Here is a 26,941-nt window from a genome sequence, read left to right on the forward strand (position 1 = left end):
GATGGGGGGGGTGTTTGGAGGACCCAGCCCCTCAGCTCCCCTCAGGGCTCGGCCCCGCGCCGTCCCATCATGCCCCGCGCTGCGCAGCCCCGGGCGCGCGCCCCCCCCCCTCCTCATCTCCTCTGCTCTCCCTCACTTCCGGTGTCCGGCAGTGCCACAGCCGCCGGCGGCGCCCCCGCTCCCCCGGCGCAAGCAGGGGGCGGAGCCGAGGATCGAAGGGGGGCGGAGCCGAGGGCGTGGCCTCACCTCAACCCGCGCCGCGCGCCAGCCAATCACCGCCCACCTTCCCGCCACGAGGGGGCGGGGACAGGCGGCGGCACGCGCCGCGAGGCCACGCCCCCTCCCCCCCCCCCCCCTTTGCCCGCCGCGGGCCCGCGCCCCGCGCGCCCGAGGGAGCGGCGGGAGCGCGCCCGGGTGCCCCCCCCCCTCCCCCTCCCCCTTTTTTTCTCCCCCCCCCTCCCTCCCTCCCCATCCGCCGCTTCCCCCCCCCCCCTTCCCCCCCACACCCCCCCCCCCCGCCCCCTCCCGCCCCCGGTGACCGACGGCGCCCGCGCGCTCCGGCCGCTCCGCGGGGCTCAGGTAAGCGGGGCCGCCCCCCCCCCCCCGTTATTATCGTCCCCCCCCCACCCCAAAATTTCCCCGTTAACCCCCTCCCCATCTGCGTTAAGCCCCCCCCCCGGGGCCGTGCCCGGGCGCCGCCCCGTTGGTTACCGCCGGGGGCATTGTCAGAGGGAGGAGGGGGGGGGGGCACGGGGGGTGTGGACCCCCCCCTAGTGTCCACGACCCCCCCCCCCGGTGCCTAAGACCCCCCCCTGGTGCTTACGACCCCCCCCCGGTGCCTATGACCCCCTCCCAATGTGTGTGGACCCCCCCCCGGTGCCTACGACCCCCCCCCCGATGTCTATGACCCCCCCCTAATGTGTGTGACCCCCCCCTCCGGTGTCCACGACCCCCGCCCGGTGCCTGTGACCCCCTCCCCAACGTGTGTGACCCCCCCCCGGTGTCTACACCCCCCCCCCGTGTCCCTTTCCCCGTCCCTGACCCCTCCTCTAGTGTCCCCCCCCCCCCCCTCCCCGGTGACCCCCCCGCTGTGTCGCCCCCCCCCTCTGTGTGTGTGTCCCCCCCCCTCCCCGGTGTCCCCTTTCCCACTGCCTCTGTCCCCCCCCCACCCCCCTTGGTGTGTGTCCCCTTGTCCCTCCCCTTCCCCCCCCTCCCCTCAGTGTCCCCCCCTTACTGTTTGTGCCCCCCCCTCTGTGTCCCCGTGTCCCCCCCCCTCAGTGCTTGGAAGAAGAAAACGAAGAAGAAGAAGAAGAAGAGGAGGAGGAGGAAGGGGGGTAGCCCCCCCCCAAAGGCAGGGTTTAACCCCCTTAGGTCCCTCCCTTCCCCCTTGTCCCCCCCCCTTTTTATTTTTTTTCTATTTTTTTATTTTTTTTTATTTTTTTTTTAATTTTTTTTTTCCCCGTCCCCTCTCCGAAAGGGGAATTTTCCAGCCGGTAATTTCTGCTGCGTCAACACCCGACGGAGCTCGGAGCCCGCCCCGAGCCCCCCCCCCACCCCCCCCCCAGGGGGGGAGCCCCTTGTGGGGGAGTGGAGTGGAGAGGGGGGGGGGGGGGGAAAGATTTGGGCTTTCAGGTTTTTTTTTTTTTTTGTTTTTGTGTTTTTTTTTTTTTTTTGGGGGGGGGCTCCAAAGCCTTCCTCTCCCCGGCCCCCACCCCACAACTTGCAGCGGGACCTCGCGGGGAGCCCAACCCCGGGGCTGCAAAGGGAAAGGGGGGGGGGGACACCCACGGGCAGTGGTGAGGCGCACGCTGCGATCCGCTCCTTCCCTTCTCTTTTTTATTTATTTATTCCTTTTATTTATTTATTTTATTATTTCCCCCACCCCCCCCACCCCCCCTCTCTTTTAAAGCCAGGCCTGTTTTGGGTTTATTGTCTCCCCCTAAAGCCAGCCGCAGCCCGCCCGGCCTCGCCTCCATTTTAATTGCCGAGCCGGGGGAAGTGACCCTGGGATTATTTCATTTCTTACCATTTATTTATTTTTTTTAAATTTTATTTATTATTTTTATTATTATTTTTTTTTTAAACCCCAACGCCGCTTTTCGGGGCGGATGGAGGCGGCTTTCCCGGCTCTGTGACAAGTGCACCGAGTCACCGGGGAAAGGGGGGACGCGGGGTGGTGGGGGGGGGGTCCCCTCCCCAAACCCAAAAGGGTGACGGCGGCGGCGAGCTCGGGGTGCGGGGTCGTGCCACCTCCCTGCCCACCCCTGGGTGTCCCCGTCCCCTCCCCGAGCCCTCCACCAAGTCCCTGAGAACTCAGCCCCAGAGCCGCTTTTCGGGACGGGGACTCGGGGACACCGAGCGCCCCACGGGACCCCCCCCCCACCCACCCCTTTTTTTTTTTTTCCCCCTCTCTCGGCACCTGCCCAGGCAAGGAGAAAACAAAGGCGACTCGGACTCTCCTCAGCCGGCTTCCTCCTCCTTTTTTCTTCTTGCCATCTCCACCTTTCGGCTTGGCGAGAGGCACGGGGTCGTTAGCGGGAGCTTCGTTAATTGGGCAGGCACCTGTACCCGAACCGTGCCGAGCGTTTCGGCTGCTCCCCGGCATCGCCTCCGGATCCTGTCCCGGCTCTCCCAACTCCATCAAGTCTTTCTTGCTTGAATGCCTCGGCAGCGGAGCCGCTCTGTTTTCTGGACGGGGAGAGGGAGGATTTTACCTTTCTGGTCGCTTTTTCAATTTTTTTGGGTTCCTCGGGGATTGGAAGGAAAAGCTCGGGTTACCCCAGAAGAGCGAGGAAAAAGGTAACGCCGAGGAAGGAGCTCGCAACGCCCGGGTGGCTTTTTTGCTTCTCTCCGTCCCTCGCTCACCTTTTATTTTATTTTTTTTTTTTTAAACCCCTTTTATTCGGAAATAGGATTTACCATCGCTGCTCTTAAATTCTCTCCGGCTCGCTGCTCGTCAAGTTTTGTATTTGGAAATCTTCGGTGATGGAGGGGGGGGGGGGGGGAAAAATGGGTGGAGTGTATTATTAGTCACGATATTTTCAGCGTGCGGCGAGGATTTGTTGCTTTAAGGTGTTTTTTTTTTTTTGGGGGGGGGAAAACTGGCGAGAAACGGGTGTGGGGATGGCAGCGAGCTGCAGCGGCGCCGTCGTGGGGGTGCCGAGCGTGGTGTTGGTGTGAGGTTTTTTGGGTTTGGTGCACGGGTGGGATGGGATGGGACTGAAACGGGGGGGGAAAAAAAAAAAAAAAAAAAAAAAAAAGCTTTGGGTTTCATACGGCTTGGCCAGGAGGGGGAAACGCGCTTGCAGCTGAACTCGCAGCTGTAATCGGGGCGGTTTTAGGGTCCGGGGAAAGGGGATATAGTGAGAATTTGTAATAATTCCCACGTCGAGCCCTTCCCCGGAGCCTTTAATTGCTGCTTGGTTCACAAGCGCGCGCGGCCGAGCCTTCGGAAACCTGACCTGGACGCGGGGCTCTGGGAGGCTGAGGAAAATGGGCCACTTGCTCCCCGTGGTCTTTGTTTTCTGGGACAGTTGTACAACAGCGGGGATGTTCTTTGCGAGAGGTTTGCTGCTTTTTTTTCTTTTTTCTTTATAACTGGAAGTGCTCGGAGGAAAACCAGTTCAGCAACAGCCCCCCCCCCAGTCCTCTGCTGGGAGGAGAAGTGAAGGATCTGTTATTTGCTGCTAATTCGCCTCCTTTTCCCCTGGTGCCGTGTTGCTGCGAGGTTGGGCACATCCTGAAATCTCTTCTCCTTCCCTAGCCACTGGCGTGGAGTTCTTGGTTTGCTTTTTTCTTTTCTTGTTTTGTTTTTAGATGGGTGTTTTTGAAGTCTCGCAGCGAAGTTTCCTGTCCTTCCAGCAGGCTGACACCCAACCCAAACTATTCCCGCCTGCTTTCAGGGCCGAATTATTTCATAAACAGCTCAGCCTTCCCCGGGACTTTTTTCCCCTGGATGTTCCTGCTGCCTGCTCCCGAGCTCTGTCGCTCTCTCTGGGCTCCCCCAAAATTGATAAAAAAGCATTCCTGTTCTTTTTTTCTTCCTCCTGCAGTTGCTGTGGGTATCCCATACGTGCTTTATTTAATTTATTAAGCTCGTGTCCGTTCCTGGCCGGGGGCGTCGCGCTAGGAAATTGTGACACTTGGCACAAAGGGATTAATACCAGCTTTATATTTTGCTTTTTGCCTTATCACCACCCGGGATATTTTTAAATATAATTTTTATATTTACCTGTGTTTTGCACCCGTGATATTTGAACCTCGAAGCGTTGAGGAGCCGAGGGAGGCGTCCCGGGGGGGAGCTGGGGGTGCGCTGCCTGCCCCCAGGGGGGCTTCCACCACCTTTTTCCTGGTGTGTGGCCAAGGACAGCGACACTCTCAGAGCTCAGGGTTAAAATTTCACCTTCTTGCCTTAAAAACGTGCATTTATTCCCTGCTCTCTGTTTCTCTCGGCGCTAGGTTTGTGCTGCAGCCCCCTTACCCTACAAGACCCCTGGGGACGGGATTTTTCTCGCTTCCCACCAGACCCTCGGTGCACGAGGAATACAACCACACACACCTCTCCTTGTAGGATTTCTTCGGCTCTTCCCTTTCAGCCTAACACCTTCCCGTGCCCTGCCTCGGTGTGCTGGGATGCACAGCAGTGCCTGGTTTGTAGGACAGCTGCTCGGGATTCAGTTCCCATCCTGTGTTCATCTCTGGGGCCATGCTGCCCCACGTCAGATTCCCCTGCCCGGGTGCCAGCATTTAGTCACCTCTTCTAAATAGTCACCTCTGTGCTGGCTGGCAAAGCCATGAAAAGTCAGAGCTGTGCTCAGCCTCCTCGCTCTTAGTAAGCTCGAGCTGGCCCGCGGCCCTCCCCGAATTTCCCACGAGATTTTTGGGGGTTTTCTGTCCCTGCGAAGATAGCCGCGGGCAGCTGTTTCCTGAGCAGTTTCTTTACGTTTCTCTCACGCCCCTGTGTTGAAGAAGCAGCAGGTTTTTTTTTTTTTTGTTCTGACTGGTCCCGAGATGCCGGGTTTGGACGCTTTCTGAGCGCTTTGCAGGCAGGGTGAGCTCCTCGGCACCGACTGTGAGCTGCAGACGTGCTCCACGAGGTAAGGGCACGCCGTGAATTATTTCCTGCAGGGCTTTGTGGGCACCTAACAGGTACCAAACCCGACCTTTTTGCCCTGCTTTTTGGGACGTGGCTAGTTTTTATCCCAGCCCATGCAGCTGTGAGCCTTCCTGTCCCATTACTTCGGGTATTCGCGTGGACAAGAAGGAAAACGTCCTGCAAAGGCTGGCGGTTGCCTCGCGTTGGCCCTACAGGAGACCCCAACTCCATTTTTCCTATAACGAGGCACCGAGGCCTCAGAAATATTCGACAAACGCAGCTACCAGCTTGGGTATGGATTAAAATAAACTTAGTAACAAGAATGTCGGGGTGTGTGCCAAGAACTGAGCTGCTTAAGAACCCTACTTAGAAAAGTGAGTAGGGTTTTACATATTAAGGAATATGTTTATACCTGGGAGCGCTTCAATTCCTGGTTATATTTTTTTTTTTTCCTCTTTATGTATTGAACAAACTGCTTATTCCACCCGAGCTACTTTTCTTTCTGGTGTTTCCCAACGCGTGCTGAAGGTTTCTGCAGAAAGCGAGCTGATATTCCCGGCCGTTAGCTGGCTCCTTGATGAAAGGATCCCCAAAACCTGCACCTTTCGCCCTAACACGCTGCTGGAGGGAAGCGGAGGGATCGATGGTCTGTATTAGCCATTAGGGGCTTAAAATACCCAAACCTGACACCCGACTAATTTAAGCACTGATAAACGAAGTCATCAGGATGCAGCACTCCCAACAGCCCCGTCGGGCTGGAGAGCGAGGTGGTGCCTAAATATAAAAGCAGCCGATTGAATTCCTTCTTGCTACCTGCCTGCCCTCCTTGGCTTCCTTCTGCCTCTCGGTTTGATCGGCTACGATAGGGAAGGGAAAAAGGAAAAGATTTCTACTAAAAAGTACAAAGGGGGTGCTCACCCAAGGCACGAAGGGCTTGCGGTAGGAATTACAGAAGCAAATTCAGATTGCTCACAGGGCCCCTCGACCGTCATCTTCGGTTTTACCCTGCTCGATTTTTGCTCTTGGGTCATTCCTGATCCCTTTTCTGCCTTTAGGTGCCCTTCTCGGCTCCTCCCGCCATGGCACTTCTCTTTCAAAGTTACATTTTGATGCTTCCTCCTTCTTGGCCTCCCTCTGCTCTTACGCGCCGGGTTTGGGAACTTCACCAAAGATCCCCTGGCGAAAAAGCCGCTGCGAGCGTTATTTTGGGGGAAGCGCCCTTCAGGGCAATTCCCAGCGTGGTGAGCCTGCTGTTCACTTGCTTTTCCTGAGGTGCTTTCTGAGTTGGTTTTTGGCTATCAGATACGCAAGCGTGAGGGCTTTTGCATGGGTTATTTTTGTGGCTCCTTTCTTTTAAGTGGCAGCTCAGATCTCGTGGGCGCTAGCATCGCTCGGACAGGTAAGCTTCGTGCTAGCCATAGGCAGCCAGCTTATTTCAGGGTTCCTTTAATCCCTGCTGCTATCCTAGCAAATAGGTATGTAGCTGCCTTCTTATATTTTTTGGGATCGCCAGATTTAAGCCTCGTACCCCGAAAGAAGCTTGATTTTAAACTTCAGTGGGCTTTCCCATGTTCTTATCGCGCTCGGCGGCACTGGGTCTGTTCCTCCCCTTCTGCACCGGGATGGGGAGAGCAGGGCTCAGACCCCAAGCAGTGAAACCAGCGGCCGTGCTGGAGGGATGGGCACGTGGACGGGGCTGGAAATTATGGGGAAATGGTGAAAAGCAGAGGGAGCACGGGATGGAAGTACCGGCGCATGGGAGCGTTCAGGACTAGTGGTGTGCGTGGTGCCCCGTGGGGAAGGTGCCTCCTGCTCTGTTGCTGTCACAGCATGGCACGTAGAAAAAGTGCCCTTTTCCTGGGCACTTGTGGCTTTTTTGTACGTCTTGGTGAGTTTTCTTTAGAATTTATAAATATTCGCAAAGAGGAACAAGCGGCACGCACGCAGGTACGGAGTACGGCTGCTCCGTCACGTGAGCGTGGCACTGGCTTTGCAGGCAGTGATTCAGTGGAGTTGGACAGGGATAGAGCTAAAATTTGGTAGTTTTGTACGATGCAGACACTTCGTTTTTCTGTAACCTTGGGCAAATTCTCTGTTTTTTTTTGCAATGGTGGTGGGTATCGGTGTAACCGCGAGGTTAGGTTAGTGGTAACCCCATGTAAAGTGTGCGGATTGCAGGTGTCATGTAAACATTAATAAGGTCTTTGTGATGCTAATTAGAACTTAGGCCATTGTTATAATACATCTTCAAGCAATTCTAACAAGTACTGGTTTTTGCAGAGACTTCCTCAAAGCACTGTGGTCTGGGTGCATGGTTTTTTCAGTGTCCTCAATTTTCATGTTAAACTCTTCCTTTAACTTACTACAAGGTCTTAAGTCATTTTCCCTTTGCTCAGTTCTGGAAATATTTCAGAATATGTACTGTTCGGGATGGGAAAGAGTATTGTAAATGCTCAGTTCTGTTAACTGTTCCTTCTCATTAAGTGACAATGAAGTTTTTGTATTAGTGCAGATTTTCACTTTTCCCCTCCTGTTCTTTCCGTTCCCAAACACAGAACATCTGAAGAAACTCTTGGAGCTTGTTACCAGAGCCCATGTTCCTCTGATCATTAAATCATGCACTGCTCAGCTGTGAAACATCGTGGCATGTGTTTTTGCTAACAGAAAACGCTGTCAAATATTGGTAAGTTCTGAGCATCTAAAGATATTTTTGTGATGCGGTCATGGAAAGGGAAAGAGGAGCTGGAGATTACATTGTCGTTAAGGCTTCCAGTTCTTTAATAAAATTTGACTTAACGTTGATTACAAAGGCTTGCTTAGAAATGTTACCCCACTGCAAAAGCTGAAGAAACGCCTATGGGCTGTTCTCCTGCTCCTACCTTATGGTAAGGGTGCCTCTGGTAATGACAATCACTTGGGTTTTGTCCGTTTTGATGAGACACGGAAAAATTGAAGAGCAGTACAAAATAGGCTAGGTCTCAACTTTCCCAGTCTCACCAGGCTGTTCTGGCTTATTCTGTGACTCTGGGACAAGGGTGGAAATGAGAGCCTTAAAAGTAACAGTTCCAAGACTACGTGGAAGTAGATATTAATTTTACACTGTTCTAACCAAGTAATTTCCCATGTATTTGTGTTGGTCGTGCCCCTCCGACCCCCCCCCCCCCCCTTCCTTTTATTTTTTTAAACTGCCTAAATAATAGGACTAAAAAGAGCTAGCCAACACAATCGCTGCAGAGAAGCAATCAGAATTAGAGAAAGGCAAGACTTGGCAGTCGGAAATAGAAATTGAGAACAAAGTCGATGTTATTTGCTTGAATTGGGTTGTATTTGTTTTCAAGATTTTCACAGTTAAGCTTGTTGCCATAAAAACGCTTGGATTTTCATTTTTTACTTCATTTGTTTATTAGATATGCTATTTCACCATTTATAATGATATTAGTTTATACTGGAAAAGCTTCCTTGTTTGTATCTTTTGATGTTTGCTTTCACAATCTGTTGTCAGAGAGGGTCAGTCGTGAAGTCAACACTATTGATTTATAACATATTTTCACTAAAAGAACTAGGCTGTATCTGTTGAAGATGCATCTGAAATACAGAGATGGAAAATACTTCACTGTAATAACTAACAGTATATAAACAGTATAAAGTTTGGAATAAACTAGAGTCAGAAGCTTTAGCTGAAGTTAAATGCTGCAGGTGTAGTGAGTGTATTCTGCAGACAATCCTCTCTTTTTCATATAAGAAAAAAAGGTGTATAAGAACATGCAGTGGATGCATCCTCACCAGGCAAAGCCTTTGTGTAGATGAATTATTCCTGGTTTCTCTGCCTTATAATCACAAATGGTAATGTTTTATTTCAGAAGTCTATCTCTGAATGTGCCTCAGTACATCTAGTACACTCTTACATTTTACACAGGAAAAAGTCTTGGGATTGTGCAGTCTCTTAACCTAGAATGGCATTGGCCAGTAGAAACTGGCAATTTGATGTCTCAAGAGGAAATTCTCTTGAATATTCCATTGCAAATATAATTTTTCTAAAGAAATTGTACCGGTAATTTTTTAGCCTCAGCCTTATATAGGTCAGATAAGGTGAATTAGCGTCCTTCAGGCCACAAATGTCTCTTTAAAAAGTCATTAAAGCGAGAATGTTTTGAAAAGCTACCAAACAGGAAGCACTGTTGTTTCAAGGATCTGTTTGAAGTTTTTGTATCCAAAATTAGACATTTTTTTGCCGTACTTTGAAGAAGTAACTCTTGATGATGCTCTTGCAAAAAGATAATCTGGCTTTAATTACCTGTAGTGTATTGATATGCTTTGAGTCAACATCATTCATTAGATCATAAATAGGTGCGTTATATCTGTGAGTTTGCAGGGAAAGGACTTAAAAACGTATCGTTCTGCTGTTCAGAAATCTTGTTGTTTAATGTTAATAACTTCTGTTTTTGTCTTTTATCATAGCTCTGCCTTTCTTCTACAAGAGTTCCTACCAGTGCTATCAGAAGGTCAAGAAAAGTGCACTGCCTGTGCTGCCCTAGGACTGTTGATGTCCTCAGCTGTTGTAGGAGAAGCACCAGACCTGGAACCCAGTTTGTTACTGGTAAGAAGTAATTGTCTTTTTTTATATATTGAAGTTTGCATGCTTTATGTAACAAGATCACTACAAATCTTTTCACTAATTATTAATCGAACAACACTCCAGCAAAAACTTAATTTCTGGTGGTTTTGTTTGTTTTTCTCCACTAATTCTGATTTCTAATTGCTCTCCCTCCAAACTGTGGAGGCTAACAGTTTTCCCCTAGATTTCACTTTCAAACCTGGTTTTCTTGTGAAATTCTTCACACGCTGTCAGTTAATGATGATTAATATCTGAATTTTTCAAAGATACCTTCAGAAGAAGCCTCGTCATCTTGCTACGGTTTTGTAGTCTGCGGCTTCAGCAGGCTTTATCTGTCCCAGTAGCTTCAGGTGGATGCTTGGCAGCTCAAAGCCAAGTCACTGGCTGAAAGTTGTGAAATGTTTAATGACAGCTCTGTTATTTAATGTTCTGCTTACGGGCATTAGGTTTTGCTCGTGGTCCATGTTTAGGCTGCAGAAGCAAAGCTTTAGCAGGAGGGTGAAAGACTGGAAGCATGCGGAGTTCTTGAGTGCCCTTATTCTTGCTGAAATTGGCCTTCCTTCTAATCATATTTTCATCTATGTATTTCCACAGTGGAGGCGGTTACAACCTGACGATATTGTGTTAGGCTTAACTGTATTTCCTGACTAAATCTGATTGGGACCGATGGGGGTGAAATCCCTTCACCTGCACTGACAAGCAGCAGTGAAATGAGCTCTGCCAGCGTTAGGGCTACTGGAGGTGTAATGCTTCCCTGGTGCTGCTTTCTGGAGAGTAACTACAACAGGGATGCTGAGTAGAAACGCTGTTGTGCTGTTGTTGAAGGTGGCATGGCATTGGCTTGAAATTAGAGACATTTTAGTGAACCCCCTTCAGGCAAATGTTAATTAAATATTGGGAGGAAGGCGGCTTATTTATTTTTTGGTCCTACAGTCAATAAGAATTGAGGGTCCCTCTCAAGTCTGTTAATAAAAACGCAACTAGGTGTGTGGGGGTGTATTTTTGGTTTTTGTTTTAAGGTTCACTGAAAACCGTATGCCTCAAATTCTTGCATTTGCTGTAATTCTGCAGTCTTTCTCCACCTGAATGATGGGACTTATTTCTTCATGCGATTCCTAACCCGTAAGGATGAACGTTCACTGCTTGGCTATAATTAAATGTTGTTAACCCCATTCACAAGGGAAAAGTGATACGCTGCTTTCATGAAGCCACGAGTTGTGAGTAACCTCCTTGGGCCAGGGGCCTGGTTTGGTCTGTGTACAAATATCTATGGCTCTTTGAATTCAGAGCTGTGGCTGGAGCCACCAACTTAAACAAAGAAAAACTGGCTTCTTGAATTGAAATAGAGTAGGAGAATTTGTTTTGTGACAACTGTTCATAAGCTGTTAATACACTGAATAAACCACAAATGCAGTTTTGGGGTATCCAGTCTAAAGAAATTAACACTTGTTTAGAATTGTGTGCCCTTCTTCCACAAATCCACTGGTGAGAAAGTTTATCTGTGGAGAGATCTATTTGAAAAGACTCGTGAGTGGTGTCTTTGCAGGGAGTTGACATCCATTAATATCCTGATTCTTCTGCTTTCTCTCTCATTTAGGAGAATAATCTAAGTATAGGTACTGTCCTTTTCAGTTGCTAAGGTTACGTTGTGGTTTCCTTCTTTTTTTTCTTTTTTCCCCTCCGGCATAGGGCACATACAGAGGAGGAATCCTTCCTATTTCTGTTGTCTTTAACTAGGTAAAAGTGAAACTCGTACACGCTCTGTGCCTTGTGGAAGGAGGAGCTCCAAGCCCAATCTCACCTTACAGGGCGCCTTCGTAGAGGAATTTAAAAAATGCTGGAATGTCTTGGGAGTGGAGACATGGAAAGGACATGGGGGAAGCAGAGAAATGGGGTGTGTTTGTGTTTTGTTTGTTTTCCTTTTTTTTTTTTTTTTTTTTTTTTTTTTTGGTATAATGAACTGTTGGAGTGAATTTAAGTTCTTCCTTGATCTGTTTTTCCTTTTCTCTGGAGGGAGATGGGGGAGGAAACAACACATTTTTGGTTAAATTCCAGTTGGCCTGTTTTCTCCAGGGAGCGCAGCGTGGCTGATGGAGCAGCACACTGCTTGGAGCGCTGGTGCTCGCTCACGGGAGGCCTTAGCATTAAGTGCAGCAACTTCAGCTTAGAAAATTATGACAAAATAAGTGTCATGTAGTTCAGTTTTTAGGTTAGCTTATATTTTGCGAGATAGCAAAAAGTGTTTTTCTCTTGTTCAGGACTTCCAGCTGATCAGAAAAACTGTAGTCCAGTTTCTGCAGTTGCAGCTTTCCTTCTGAGTGAAGGGAATGAAGCACTTTGGAGTTTATTTTTGTCCCCACGATTTCCCAGGGGACGGTACGGTAGAGGCTTACATCTGTGTACTGCATTTCTTGGCTGTGGCTTTTTGTCAGAATTCAAATAATTTACGGAGTTTAGGTGCGACTGATTTGAACCCCTTAATTTTACTGGCATTGAGATTTTGGCTAGAGGAATTACTGTGGGTATGCATGCTGAGAGATTGGCTCTGTAAGTATTACTGGTTCTTCTTTTCTCCGTAGGCGAAATTCACATTAGGTGAATATCTTGTTTATTTAGACTGCTATTATGCCATCAGGTGATATTTTCATGTTCAAACAACAGCGCTGATAGTGTAAAATAAACAGCTTTCATAAATGATATATTTGCAGAACTAGGTTCGCTCTAGCTGGGGTTAAAGTTTATATAAATTATTAATGCTTACTTTAAGACCAGGTTTTTGACAGCATGGAAAAACAAAAAGCTGTGCTGTAGCTTGACACAAGTTTGCATGAAGGTGATGATTAAATTTGCTCACGTTTTGTTCTTTTTTTTGCTGTTGTGTGCACATGTTGTTTGTTTAGGGATTTATTTTTTATTTTTTTTGAAAAGTAATGGAATTCAATTACTGTACTATCTGTGAACTGATTTATGGAGAAAACCTGATATCCTACAGCTTGTGGAAAATCTACAGATGAGCTTTTATGGTTCATTGACTTCTTGGAAAACTGTGTTGTGGCCATGTGCTGTCATCAGAGGCCAAGGCCAAAAGAATTTGAGGAGGTGTTCAGCTTTGAAATCCTTCAGAATATGGAAAAAGACCTGAGTGATAATTATTTTTACCAGGAAAAAGGGGATGAGGGGGTGGGGGGGGGAACAAACATCCAACAACAGGCTACAAAACAGCATGTGAAATTGGAATACAAGAGCACAGGGTTTTGAAGCTTCCTGAATTTTTAACTACTAGCAAATTGCCTTAAATTTAACTTGGATTAGTTCCCTAGAGATCCTTGACATTAAACGGGTGTTCTGGTTTGACATGGGTAGACAGAAAACTAATTAATTCCTCTGAATTTGAGGCATATTTAATTTTCTCCCCCAAAGACCTCTCGTTTAAAAGGTACAACGCTGTGACAAATGTCGAATGTGGAGCGATGTGTATAAGGTGGCAGACCTTTAGGCGGGGGAAGATCAAGACATCTACAGTAACGATTGCTGGCTTGGTAGATGTTAACTTATTGATTAGCTTGGAGACACGAGTATCCCTTTCTCTGCATGCTGGAAAATGCTGTGACGTGGCCACCTGTCAGGGGAAGGGATGCTGCTCTTTGTGGTGGCTGTCTTTGTTCACCTCCCTCTCTCTTTTTATACTTACCCTGCTTCAAAAGGATGTAAAAATATAAGTTGCCTTCCCTTTGGAAGGATAAGTTGTCTTCCCTTTGCACAGAGGAACGTATGCTCTCATTATTTTCACTTGTTTTATTATATTCGTTCTATTTTAGCATGTCAGCTGGTTTGGCTTTCTGGTCCAGAAGGCACCTACCCACCTTCTGCGCCTGTCCCCCGTGCCCTTGGACGCGTGGGCAGGTAGGGCACGGGGACGGCGTGATGCTGCCGCAGTGACACGCTTCTGTCTGCTCCCGGCGTGCCTGGAGGGTGTCTGCTGTCAAGAGCCTGGTGGGTGGGAGGGAAGCCAGCAAGGAATCTTGCACAGATTTAAAAACCTCTTGATAGGAAATTAAGTCAGAGAGAAGCTATTTCATAAACAGCCTAGCAAGTGCTTCGTCCGTAAGAAGCACCGGGTTAGTGGCTGTCTGCTTCTCAAACCGGTCCAGTATGAACCAAAGAGAGAAAGAGAACAAATACTGTAAGCCAGTTTTCTGGCATAGGCAGCTTAAACAAAGACTGAGGTGCATCTAGAGCAGGCTGTTATCAACGCTGAGGGGAACCCAACCATACACTGAACTAAGCTGAATAAATATACAAAAGAGTAAATAAATGAAGTCTCAAGGAATCAGTGTAATGTCTAGCTGAAAGACATTCAAGAAGGAATCCAGGAAAAGCTGCTGTTGCATAAACCCACAAAAGCAGATGACCACATTGACGAATACTCCTGACGCTAATCTGTATTAAATTGAGGAAGGGAAAATTATCCTTGCAGGAAACAATTCTTTTTTTCAACCAATTCCAGGGAGATGCTGCCTCGGAGCATGGATTTTGATACCTGTAAAGGAAGAACAGAAGGAAATGCCAGATCTAAAACCTTCCGATCATTTCTTAATTGTATGCTGTGAGATCTCTTGCGTCTTCCCCTGAATCATGTGGATACAGCAGCTGTTGAAGACAGAACTGGTGACGGACAACTCACTTTATGCTGTGTGGCAATTCGTATTTCCTGAGGGGACTAAGCTGACTCTTCAGCTCCTAAAAGTAGATGCAGTAGTGGTTTCTGGAATAAGGACAAAACTGAACTGTCGTTCAGCCTTAATCAGTGGTTCTCTCAAAACTGAAGATGCTGGGGAGCGGTGGCAGCCACCTTCAGAGCGTGGATTAGTGTTTCTGTTCTGGCTGGGTCTAACAGGATCTTTTCAGGCCTTTCCAAAGGCCATTTCAAATATCAGTTCTGGTTCTTGCTCCCCAACTGTTTCTTGCTTGACTATTTTCATTTATTGAGGTGGAGGTGGCTTGTGTGTCAGACCTTGACTGAAGTCCCCAGACGGATTTCAGCATTACGTGGGTAGCACTATTCACATAGCGTAGAGCTACGCTGCTATTGACCTCTTCCCCTTCAAATAAAAAGGGTAAGCTTCTTTGTGCTTAATTCTGTAGAAAAGCTGCAGAGAGCTGAAATACATAAACACCAGTTCAGCCTGTTTGCGCTGCAGGAAGGAAGATGGTCCTTCCTCTTTGGGGAAAGCGAATGTTTTTCAATGGTTAGGGCCCAGCTGCTCTGGCAAATTAACATTTCTGACACTGCCGAGGAGACAGCTGGGTTCGTGCAGGCCGAGGAAGCCTGTGCAGGCAGAAGTTGTGTAATCATCAGGTGGATCCCCTGCAGGAGAGGTCCTGGGCGCCGTATGGTCTGTGGGCCGAGGGACGGCTCTATAACCAACGGTGTCGGCGAAGCTGTAGCTGTTCCGCTTCTGGGGGGGGGGTATTAATAGCACAGAGTAGGGAAGGGGGCACGGGCGTTACGTAGCTGTGCCCCACAGCACTGGGAACCCATTTGCACGTGTCAATAAGCTTGGAGTTGTGGCTGTCCTAGGCCGGCCCCGTGCTGCGAGGCGACTCGAACAGATGGGCCCGAGCGTGTGCTTGAACTCGAGGCGTGCTCAGAAGTTGCTTTGAGCTTGCAGCAGCCTCCTTACTGACAGAGCTTATATTTAACCATGTGTGCTTTTAAGCCTGGGAGACCTCAGCGTTTTGTTCTCACGGTGGTTTTTGTTTTTATCAGGAACCACCAGAATCCCGAATGCAGGCCTCCGATGTGTGTGCCTGCCCATAATTGCACTCCAAATCTGGTCTTGTCAGCACATACCAATTTTACAGCTGTATCTTGAGATGTAGGCCCCCACATCAGCTTTACAGTTAGAACTCCCTTTTATTGGAACAAATGTAAGCTTTTGAAAGGAGGGAGTAGTTCCAGTTATCCTTCACACCGTATGGCAGCTTGGCACTCTTAATTAGTTGGACAGTTAAACCACTGTGACGTGGGATATAAATCTTGACGACAAGCTCCAAGGAGCTGCTATAAGCGAGGTGAAATGCCAGAAATTAGGCAAAGGGATTTGTGAAATTGTGGCAGGAAAGGTGAGCACGGCATTGGTGTGGTGAGGACTTGGTGGGGTTGTTGGGCACTGGCAGCCTCCTCCCTTGGCCAACATGGGGATGCTGTGAGCCGGGGGGCTGAGCTGGCATACGGGGTATCAGCCGAGCACTACCTTGGGAGAAGAAGGACAAGGAGCTCCTGAGAGATGCTGAACAGGGAACCGACCAAACTGCATCACAGGAGAGACTTAAAGCTGTGCCGAAAGCCCGTGAGCACTAGTCCGTGTTGATGTATCGCTTCTCTTACTTCTGCTTTGCAGGGAGAATAAAATTCAGTCTGAAAATATAGTGCTATTGATTACTGTTAACCTATCCAGATTTAAGGCTTCTCTTTTCCCTGGTTTGAAATATCAAAGGAAGATCACTTTGGATGTAAGTTACACGACACAAGTGTCTGTCTTGCTGCTAGCACTAACTTGTCATTTTTTTTTTGAGCACGCTGTCAAATGTTATGGAAGGTGATCAAAAGTCCTAAGAATTCGTATCAGCTTGATGGATGCCTTGTTATTCTGGGCATAAAAGCATCCTTGCTAAAAATGACCCTTTAGGTGATTTATTAGAATTCTTTACCCAATGCTTTAGGGTGGCTGTGGGGTAAACTTGGAGATATAAAGCCAAGGAAATAACGTGTTTTATTGCGAAGTTAAAAATGCTGTGCCTATAAGTAGTTAAGCTTCAAATAACATTAATTTCATAGTTCTGATCCGTCGCCAGTTAGTTTGGGTGGGGACTTGAGATTTTGTGATCTGTGGTCTTGGATTTGTCTATTGCTCTTCTGGCTTGAAAACAGTATTTATAGCCCCTCAACGGCAATATAGCAAGGGAAATAGCTGGTTTCAATTGGCTTCTGCTGTTTGAGGATTTCAGCTATTCAGTGTGCTACGCATAATGCTTTTTCCCTTGAGGAAATTGTGTTTCAGAGTGCTCTTCAATAGTTTGTATCCATCAGCGTGGTTTCAAGTGTAGTACTTCTGTCAAAACCAAACTTTACTGAACCCAAACAGTGAAAACTGGCAGCTGTTTTACCCGAGTAACTCCAGACAGGTTTTCTTACAAGTCTGCAGTGATTTAAAGAAACATTTCTCTGGGATGCTGTGAGATGCTGGAGCCTGAGCTTCAAATCTAGTCTCTTTTAATGTAAATTACTTGAAGTCTGGTTAAAAAAAAAAAAAAAAAAAAAAAAAAAAACAACCAACAAACATGCTTCATTGTGTAATACCTGTAGCATCTTTCTAGGCAGTTGTATTTTGTGGGATTCTTTCAAGAGGAACCTGTTATTTAATTTGGTGCAATGTGGGGTTGGTCTCATTGAGTCTTAGAAAAGCGTGTCTGTGAGTTTGTTTTGGGTGTTGTAATCCAGTCGTTTCCTTCCCCTTACAGGACTTGTGGAAGAGGAAACACAAAGATTTCCAAATGAATAACCGAAAGGAAGATATGGAGATTACTTCGCACTACCGGCATCTGCTTCGTGAGCTCAACGAGCAGAGACAGCACGGCATCCTCTGTGACGTTTGCATTATAGTGGAGGGCAAGATATTTAAGGCTCACAAAAACGTTCTGCTCGGGAGCAGTCGCTACTTCAAAACGCTGTACTGCCAGGTACAGAAAACCTCCGACCAGGCCACGGTCACCCACTTAGACATTGTAACTGCACAGGGCTTTAAAGCAATCATTGACTTCATGTACTCGGCGCACCTCGCGCTGACCAGCAGGAACGTCATCGAGGTGATGTCAGCTGCCAGCTATCTGCAGATGACGGATATCGTACAAGCCTGTCACAACTTCATCAAAGCAGCTCTCGACATCAGCATAAAGTCCGATGCCTCGGACGACCTCGTCGATTATGAACTGGGAGCCCCCTCCAGCAGCAGCACGGATGCTTTGATTTCGGCGGTGGTGGCTGGCAGGAGTATATCGCCCTGGTTAGCCCGACGAACGAGTCCAGCCAACTCTTCTGGAGACTCAGCGATCGCCAGCTGCCACGAAGGAGGGAGCAGTTACGGAAAAGAGGATCAAGAACCAAAAACAGACAGCCACGAAGACATTTCGTCCCAGTCCCTTTGGTCTAGCGACATGGGCTACGGGTCTTTACGTATCAAAGAGGAGCAGGTTTCGCCCTCGCATTACGGAGGGAGCGAACTCCATTCTGCCAAGGATAGTGCAATACAGAACACTTTCTCGGAACAAGGAGTAGGGGATGGCTGGCAGCCCACGGGGCGCAGAAAGAACAGGAAAAATAAAGAAACTGTGCGTCACATTACGCAGCAAGTGGAGGACGACAGCAGGACAAGTTCCCCGATGCCGTCTTTTTTACCTGCCTCAGGATGGCCGTACAGCAGTCGAGACCCAAGTAAGTCACTCTTCCGCTTCCGTCGCTGACATGGGAAATGCTGAGTTAATTATATCTGTTTATGGTATGATCTTATCAGTCTCTGAGATGTATTAGCTTGCCGGAGTGTGAGAAATGTGAAAACCTGCGTTGCCAGCGATTCTCAGGCACTGTGCAGCTCAGCCGGGAGCCCGTGTTGCAGCCGTGCTGCTTCTTCTGTGAAAAAAGGTGGTAATTCTTTTTCGGCCTTGAATGTAGATCAGCTTACATCGCCCCCAAACCCCGTTATAATCATGGGAATTAATGAGATGAAAGATTAGAATTTATTTTGACAGGTCTGTAAAGCTCATCACTTCGTGTCAACGTTGAGGAATTTTCCTTGCATGTATATTGAGGGTGTAATTAGCCACGCAGAGGTGTGATTTAGTGACTCTTAATGGTACGAGGTTCAGTACTCTGTGATGCTCAGGTGTCACTCTGATGTGTAGGGAAGCCACCAGAGCTTGTTGCTGGTAGTAGCAGGATGGGTGGCCGGTAACTTTCAGGATTCAGTTTTTTGAGGTATTTCCGAAGCTTAAAAATGTATTTTGGTGTGTGATTATTTGTAGTCTGAGTGGCTGCTTTTTAAAAAAATTATAGCCAGGGAGGGAGATGTTTTCCTGACTTCTTCTGAACCTTTTGGTAGTTATTTTTGTCTCCAAATGAAGATGACTGTGCTTTTTGATTCGCTAGTTGTGTGCAATAAATAGATCCAGGAAGGCTGGTGATGTAGGGGGTTTGGTGTGGATTTCTTTTTTTTCCTAAGGACTTGAAGTGAGCATGGTGTGGTACCCCCTCAGGCTGAAGAATTTAGTCTGTGATGTGAGTTAGCCTCTTTCCCTGCACACCAGACTCCGAGCCAGCCAGGAGAAGGGTGTGTGAGATTCTGGTGTCAGATTGGGATGAAATAAGCGTGTAAGCAGTACTGAAAGTCTGAGGGGCCTTTATGGGCTGAAAAAGGATGTTTAAGTTGCTTGCAGACTGATGTTTAAATATGGCTTTCATTGGTATTTAAATGGATGGGTAACTCGACAAATATCTTTGGGTGCATTACATTTTACAGTTATCTACTGCAGTCGGCTTGCATGTAATTATTCTAATTGGCTGATGATAAAATCTAAACAACTTCAGTTAGAAGAAAAAATGTGAGATAACTTAAGATAACAGTGATTTATCATAAATCTTGGCTTTACAATGCTTGTGCTCTAGAATTGTTGTTGGTGAAGTCTCACCCTGGGCTGCTTAGGATGCTATTGGCACAGGTTTTTCGTAGCATCCCATAAAAACCACTCCACCACTTGTGCTGTCTACGAGGTGTGCGGGTTTTGGACAGGTATATGAGGCAAACCACACGTGTTGTGGTGACTGCAGAAGCAGAAATGTAGCACTGATCTTAGCCAACCGCCTATAAATAGAAGGTCTTTATGCTTTTGAAAAGAGTGCCAAATGTAAGAGATTGTGTTACGGGAGGCTGAGAGATGGCTACATCGCTTAATTCCCAATTTTTAGGGAATTAAATAGAGGTGGCCCTTTTCTTTACAGCTGTTTGCAGATGAGAAGATGGCTTCTAGTGTCGACTCAGTGCTGCAGATGCAACCAAATTATTTATTGCAAATCTTGTCTTAAACACAGTTCCTGATAAAAGAGGTGTTCCTAGTGAATGGTGGAGGCTGAGTGAGGTGTTTTCGTGTTCCACCAGCCCTAGCAGAGCAAAAAGAACCAAACAGCAGCACTTGTGGTGCTCCAACACCCCTGCGGAACAGGGGGAGCCTTGCATGTGCCTTGGGTTGATTTCTTTGATTTTAGGGAGAGATTTTTGGGGTGTGATGTAGGCGGATCTCAGATCCGTGCGCGTTTGGGTTTAGTTTGCACTCAGGTGTTTGGGAGCAGTGAGCCTTGTGTGCTTGTGTCCCTTGGCGTGTGGTTTTGGGAGGTCACCGTGGGCCTCGCAGGAGGGATCACTTCTCTTCCAGTGCATGGAGAAGAAGAGAAGCATCCCTGCTGCCCCAAAGCATGGGTCTCTTCCCACGAGCAGTGGGGTCTCGTGGTCTCGCATTAATGTTTCCCATCTCCAGCAGGTGGAAGCAACCCTCTTGCGAAGTGCTCGCTCTCCAGCTGTGAAGCTGCAGGGTTCTGCTGGGTTATGCAGGGGTGCCCTGGGTGCTTCCCTTCCCTGCTGGAGTTCAGGAGGAGCCTGGGGGTGCTGTAAACGTAGCTCCAATACACGAAGAAATGTTGATTGTCTAGTGTGAAAGAGAACGCACTTTGTAGTGAGTATTTGGAATGTGGTTGAGGGCTTCATTCTTTACGTTTCAGCTTAAAGTTGTCGGATTGGGTAGTGTCAGGCTTCGTTCTTTAAAACAAACTTTATGGTCTGGGCTTTTTGTTCCCTCCCTCGTTTAGAAGTGTCCCTAGCCGTATGTTCATGGCAGAGATGAAAAGGTGCCCTCTGAGGAAATGGCTCAGTGTTCCTTCATGAATATGCTGGAAAAAAAAAAGTTACCTAGAACTCTGTTCTCTGAAACTCATTAACTTTTCTGATCTAATCGGTTATTTTAAGATGCTGCTTGCTAAGTCTGAAAGCCCTGATTATGGGATAATTTGGGTGCCGTTGGCAAATGCCTCTGTTCGCATTATACAAAGCTGATTCAGGAGAGCCCATCCTAAAACTTCAGTGTTAGTGTCCTCCTCCTGAACCTGTTCCAGGTAATCATTTGGCCTTTTTTGCATGCAGCATTTTGGAAGGTGTATCTGGAAATAACTGGTATAACCTTTTAAATTCAGTGATTTGGGGGAGAAAGGCAATTAGATGGGAGTACTTAATCTGTTGTGTTTCAAGGAAGCTCGCTGGGCATTGAATTGAAACAACTGGCAGCTCGTTTTCATTTTGTGGTGGTTCTTCTTTTGGTGGGAAACTTGTTGATTCAAGAAAGGTGCATTGAGCTGTGTGTGTGACGTGACGTAGTGGGGCCTAAAACAGGCGTAGATTTTCTTTTTTAACTAAAAGGACAGTAAAATTCTTTTCAAATCAGTTGATTCTCTCCCAGTTGCTGGTGGGATGATGCTTAAAGGCTTTGAATTTGATTACGCTACAGATTAACACAAAAAGGAGTGTCTGGAGTAATCCTGTTAATGGTAATCTAGCATCATGGAAGGAGCTACCGAAGCAAGATTCCTGTTGTCTGTCACGAAGAGCATATCTTCCTTCTCCAAGGAAAAACGATCCTACAAGATCTGCAAAAGAATCCCCACTAAGTCAGGATGCTAGATGGAGGATGGGATTAAGCTCTCTGTTTCTGCAGGGTGGTGTGAGTCGGGCTCCCAGCTTGATGAGGGCCCTCTTTTCACGCTGCTGCCAATTCATTAATTTGGGTTCTCCGTTGAGTCACGGAACACATGAGGGTTTCTCTTTCTCATCCTGTTTGGGTTGTTCAGGATGTCGCTCTGTCATTCCTTATATGAAACATTCAGATGTATGTCTTCCTCGCCAAGCCACATTAACTTGGAACAGCAGTTCTCCAAAGTAAACGCAAGGATGGGCTTTTATAAATAATATGCTTCTTCATAACTGAGCCAAGAAGAATTTCCTCCGCAGACTTGCGAAAATAACAGGTCTGCATTTTATTCTAACCTTTTTTTTTTTTTTTTTTTTCTGGAACTTCGTGGAGTTTCTAAAGAAACATATTGCTGTTTATTGGTTGCAATACCAGAGGTTTTAATGAAATTCTGAAGTAGTCACATGTCTTGAGCACCTTCATTTTCCTTGGGTTGCTGCTCAGCTAACACTTGTGGACGAAGCTCGTACAGGGCTGTACATTTTGAGGGCCTTCCCTGCAGGATGGGATGATATTATAAAGGCTCTCACCAACGAGGGTGGTTATCCTCACTGGAAGAGCTGTTACGCTAGCAAAACATTGCTGGTTTTGCTTCCCCATATAATGGAGAACCGTGTCACTTGGGGGTGGGGGCTTTTGAAGAATTTATTGATGGTTTTATTAATGCGTTAGTTCAAGCATAGTAGTTATGATTCAGGAATTTATTTCTAAGGAAATACTCCCACACATCTTCAGAGTGTTTGCACCCGAAAGCTGCAAGCAATCTCTTTTTTTTTTTTTTTGGATGCCAATTGACTGTGAAATGAAGCCAATTATTTTCAAAACAGAACAGTCATTTATAAAGACATTATAGCTCAGGATCTTTCGGCTTCATTTTGGTGACACGTAGTGAAATTGTTGTCTTCTGCAAGAGGAGCTTCAGGATTTACGTTACAATCCTCACGGGAAGGACGGACAAGACTGCACTGTGTCCTCCCTTGTGGAGCTCCAGGTTACTTCAATATTTCCCTTCAAAATCCTCCGATTTGCACAGGTTTCCTCCCTCGTGGCGAGGAGAATTTCGGGCGTGTTTTTGGATGACGCAACCTGATTGCAGCGCCACGAGTCGTGCTACTGGCTCCCCGCGCAGATTGGAGACAGCTGGTGTCGTAAGCTTTTTCCCATCCCTTTTTCCTCTCTTGGTTCCTTGGGAGTGAGTTACGATTGCGGGAGCTGTTGGCGAGCCCAGATGCTGAGCGGTCGGATCGTGTAGATCAGAAGCATTTTGGGAGGCTTCGGAGAGAGGAGAGAGGTCGGCTCAGCCAACTCGGTGCAGGTGAGGCCTCAGTGCCTGTTTGAATGCTTAGGGGGTCTCCTATGGAATTATTTATGCTTGCAAAAAAAAAAAAAATCTTTTTCTCAGCAAGCTTCTGGGTGCAAATCTTCAAATCTTTTCCGTGCAAATCTTCAAATCCTCATCTTGTCGCATCATCTTCAGAGAGAAACCACAGATTTTTGTCAACGTCAGTGGAAGGCGTCTGCTGCAGCGAGGACCAGGAATTCCTTCGATTGCTTTAGGACATCAGGGGATACTCAATCAAGGCAGGAAGCTGCTTGCCTGCCAAAAATGTGTAGACATGCTAATGGGGCAGTGATGACAGCCGAAGCAGAACTGGGTAATTATTTTTGCTTTTGCTGTATTCAGAATGACGCCACGCTTCGAGTCCTGGCTACAGGTTTGTGTGCGTTGTAAGCATCTTTGTATTTATCACATTCTTTTCGTGATCCAAACACTTCTTAAAAAGACAAACAAACACAAAACCAGCACCAAATCACTTTCTTGAGCTGGGGTGTTGGTTGTGGGCTGGTGTGTTTGCATGCCTCTTCCTAGAGAGACAAGGGCAGACCTCTTGAGAAGAGGACAGCGGTGACTGGAGCGTGCAAACGGCTTTGTGATGAGTGCCAAAAGTGAGACAAGCCGTGTGTACGTAGCCGTATAGCCAGCAGATGCAGCCAGCCCAGCGTTTGGGGAATCGTCAGCTGTTTGGTGGTTTCTGTAGATGCAGCTACTGCACAGTGAAATCTGGTTTCAATAGATGCTGCTCAGGAAACTTAAGTTGCTGCAAATCCATTTCTTAACCCCAGTCTCCTCGTTTCCTTGCTTTTTTATTTATTTATTTTTCAAACAGTGGAAATTGCATTGTTTTTATTGTGGTATTTGGCAAGCGTTTTGGTCCATGTGGTGGAATAAAGGTCTTAAATATTGAGAAAGGGGGGAAAAAAACTGAACGTAGTGTTTGTGTTCAGGATTTGGATGTTTAAGGAACTCAAGATTTGTGTTTTGCAAAAACGGAATCGTTGTGGCTTTACGTGTAACTTTATAAACAATCAAATTGCTGTCCTCAAGAGCTGGTATTAAAAAGAGGAAGAAAGAAGATGCGCAGGCTAGTACTGAATGTTAATGAAGGCATAAGGAAAATGTAGCATGAATGAGTTCAGGAGGGCTGGGGCTTTGCAGTCTGGGACAGAGCTCTTTGGCACGAAGGTGGGTGCTGACACAGACCGGAGATAGAGAAGGGGAAGGAGCAGCAGCAGTTGTATGAGAAGAAGGAATAAGGAGCAGGAAGAGGGACCACAGGATGGAGAACAAATTCTGAGAAGGAAAAACTTGCATTTGGTGCAGTAAGGGACAACCCAGCGAACATCCGTGGGAGCATCTGAGAGAGGCTGAAGTGACGAGGGAGCAGGATTAGATGAGAACATGTCTGTGTTGGGAGTACCTGCTGAGCACTGAGGCACAGTGCATGAATTTATTTCCAATTTCCTACCCTCCTGTTCCTCCTGGAGATGGATAAACCTTACTTAACTGAGCTCCCTCCTGTCCAGGCATTCTCCACTTTTGCAGGCTGACATTAGAAAGCAACGCCCAGCTCACGTCCTTGGTGTTTCTTGAGATCCTTTAGATCTTACCTAAAACCAGATTTTATTGGCGAGTTGTAGATTTTTTTTTTTTGGGGGGGGACAAAAGCAAATATATTGTTACAGCAATGAATGAAAACTAGGGTGGTTGATGATTTAGTTGTCAAATTAATGTCTGATGTTTAAAAATGGGCTTGAGCTTTAATAGCTTCCTGCTGTTAGTTCATTGTTTGGTGCTCAGTTTTGGAAAAGATCGCCTTTTAATTAAGGCAGGTGTTTTGAATCCAAATGTTCAGATTATTGTAGAAGCGTTGAGTATTTTTGAGGATAAGCGTGAGTAAATCCCAAATAGCTCGCCACCTTGGAAAACAAAGTCACTTAGTGCATTTTTCCACCTGCTTTACGAGAAGTTGTAGTTACAGTGCAAGATATTCTACTGTTGAGAGGGTTTTAATGATGTTCTTAATCACGAAGCAATTCCATGCTGTATGCCACGGCAGTCGGTGATGCCAGGCCTGCAGGGGTTGGGGATTTCTGCCCTAATGCCACCCCCAGAATTCTTTCTCAGTGCCGAAATCAGCTTAGTCCCTGTTCTGCATTCCGCTGGCCGCCGGAGCTGCCCAGGTTTCCAGACTGCCCTCGGTGCTGTCTGCCGGCACGGAAAGCCAGCAGTTTGCCTTCTGGAAGCAGCTGCTGCTTGCAGCAAAATGCAAAAAAACAAAAAAACAAAAAAACAACAAAAACAAAGCAACCAAACCTCTGTGTCCGTCTGCTGGGTTTTGCACAAGGGTCGTGGAGGGTGCTCGGTGAAGAATTCAGGTCCTGCCCATCACCGCAGCAAGAGGCTAACGCAATTATTAGGATGCGGTCCTTGCAGGAATAACTATTCTGAGTTCCCGTTATTAAAGGGTGAGGTCGGGTTATTTTGAAGGCTGGAAATGAAAATCATTGCTTTTAAACCCAGACACTTAGCCGTGGCTACACCCTGGCTTTAAAATGGTTCCACCCTAACCCAGCTTTAGCTCAAAGCTCTGTGTCCGTTTCCTTTCCCCGCCCTGCGTTCCCCAGGCTCCAGAGCCGCCCTCCTCCTCCTCCTCCTCCTCCTCCTCCTCTTCCTCCTCCCTATGGTAACAGTCCCAGCTCTGCTAATCTGCTTAACCCTGGAGATCAGAGGCACTTCCCTCTCTGCAGTGCCCTTCTCCCTGTGTTTTGTGCCTTGTGCCAGGGCTAACGTAGGCTCAGCTTCACAGATATTTCTTATCCAAAAATAAATACATTTATTCATTTATATATTTACTTATTTTACTCTCGTTTCTTTACTGAAATTGGTAGTAAGAAGTGAAGCTTTCAGAATTTTAGCTCTTTGTGATCATCTCTGTTCAGGACTTTGGCATTTGAAGTGCTGCTTTTGCGTTCACACACGGTAGGGATTCGCTGTTTGGATGCAGCGTCAGAATGAAATGAAAACTTACTTTGCTGTATTGGTCTCAGATTTTACCTTTTTTGACGTTTCATGGATACTAGCATTCATGTTGAATGTGGTACTTGACTGCTGTGCTTGTGTCTCTTCATGTCTGTGCTGTCAGCCTGCGCTTCACTACTTCTCCGTACTGAAGAGCAACAGAAAATAGTATCAGATCTTGTACTAAGTTCTGACTCTTGAAAAAAAGAGGTTAAGCTTACAGTCAGGCGTAGTATTTTTGAAGTGATAGCCTGTGTGAAGTTAGTGCACGATTCTCTGCATATTTTGGGGAAACAACAGTAGCTTCAGATATTTCTGCGCTGGCCATTCTCTCCTGCTCAGACCACTTCAATCCAATAACTTCAAAAAGAAGTAACTTGTCCAATTTAACCACTTCTGTCGTCTTTGGAGGTGGGTGCTCTGTTGTGTCTAGGTGCTTCGGTCAGTGCAGTGGCCAGGCTGACCTTGTGGCCCTACAGACAGTTGAGTCGAGGTCACCTGCAGGCGGTGACAGTGACACCAAGCAGCGGCGTTCGGGGCCAGGAGCTCCTTTTGTTGACACAGCCCACAGGGGAAAAAAAACAGTCTTCAGAATTTGAGTGGGTAATAAGAAAAGTGAATATTGTAGGAAAAAATAAAAATTAAAAAAAAAAAAATCAGATACCTGGAGTAGTAGAGGGAATTTTCCAGTCGACCTTTGTACGCTGCCTGTTGTTCTGAGGAAAACAAAGATCCAGGTGTGCTTCTGCTTCCAGCATACCAGTGTGGAAATATCAGTATCAAAGCAGGTTGTACCTGTGTAGAATTAAAATATTTTGTTAGAATGTCTATTCTAGAAGCATTGAGGGAAGTTTCTGTTGCTATTGATGCATGGTGAATCCCTGCTGGTTATAGGCTAAGACCTAGAGGTTAAGATTCACCTGCAGGGGTCCCAGGGCTGCAGTTTCCCCCCAGGTCTTCCAGAAGCAGCTACCAGCACCTGAAACTTGCTGCTTTATACAGGAGGTGCTCCTCAGTGCCTCAA

At 47.1% G+C, this 26,941-nt stretch overlaps 1 protein-coding gene across 3 annotated transcripts in view; it reads left to right on the top strand.

Annotated features, from left to right (window-relative positions):
* Positions 1 to 523: 523 nt before the first annotated feature.
* The window catches only part of ZBTB46 (zinc finger and BTB domain containing 46), a 54,713-nt gene continuing 28,295 nt past the window's right edge, over positions 524 to 26,941 (top strand). For 2 of the 3 annotated variants that reach the window (XM_032198129.1, XM_032198131.1), the window contains exons 1-4: positions 2,428 to 2,799; positions 7,651 to 7,778; positions 9,554 to 9,692; positions 17,235 to 18,204. In XM_032198129.1, coding sequence (XP_032054020.1) covers positions 9,639 to 9,692; positions 17,235 to 18,204 — 1,024 coding nt within the window. In that variant the 5' untranslated portion in view covers positions 2,428 to 2,799; positions 7,651 to 7,778; positions 9,554 to 9,638. Of the gene's footprint in view, positions 580 to 2,427; positions 2,800 to 7,650; positions 7,779 to 9,553; positions 9,693 to 17,234; positions 18,205 to 26,941 lie in introns of those variants that run through there. The other variant, XM_032198130.1, reaches the window with a different exon arrangement.

This window comes from Aythya fuligula, chromosome 16, assembly GCF_009819795.1.
Source record: "Aythya fuligula isolate bAytFul2 chromosome 16, bAytFul2.pri, whole genome shotgun sequence".
Lineage (NCBI taxonomy): Eukaryota > Metazoa > Chordata > Aves > Anseriformes > Anatidae > Aythya > Aythya fuligula.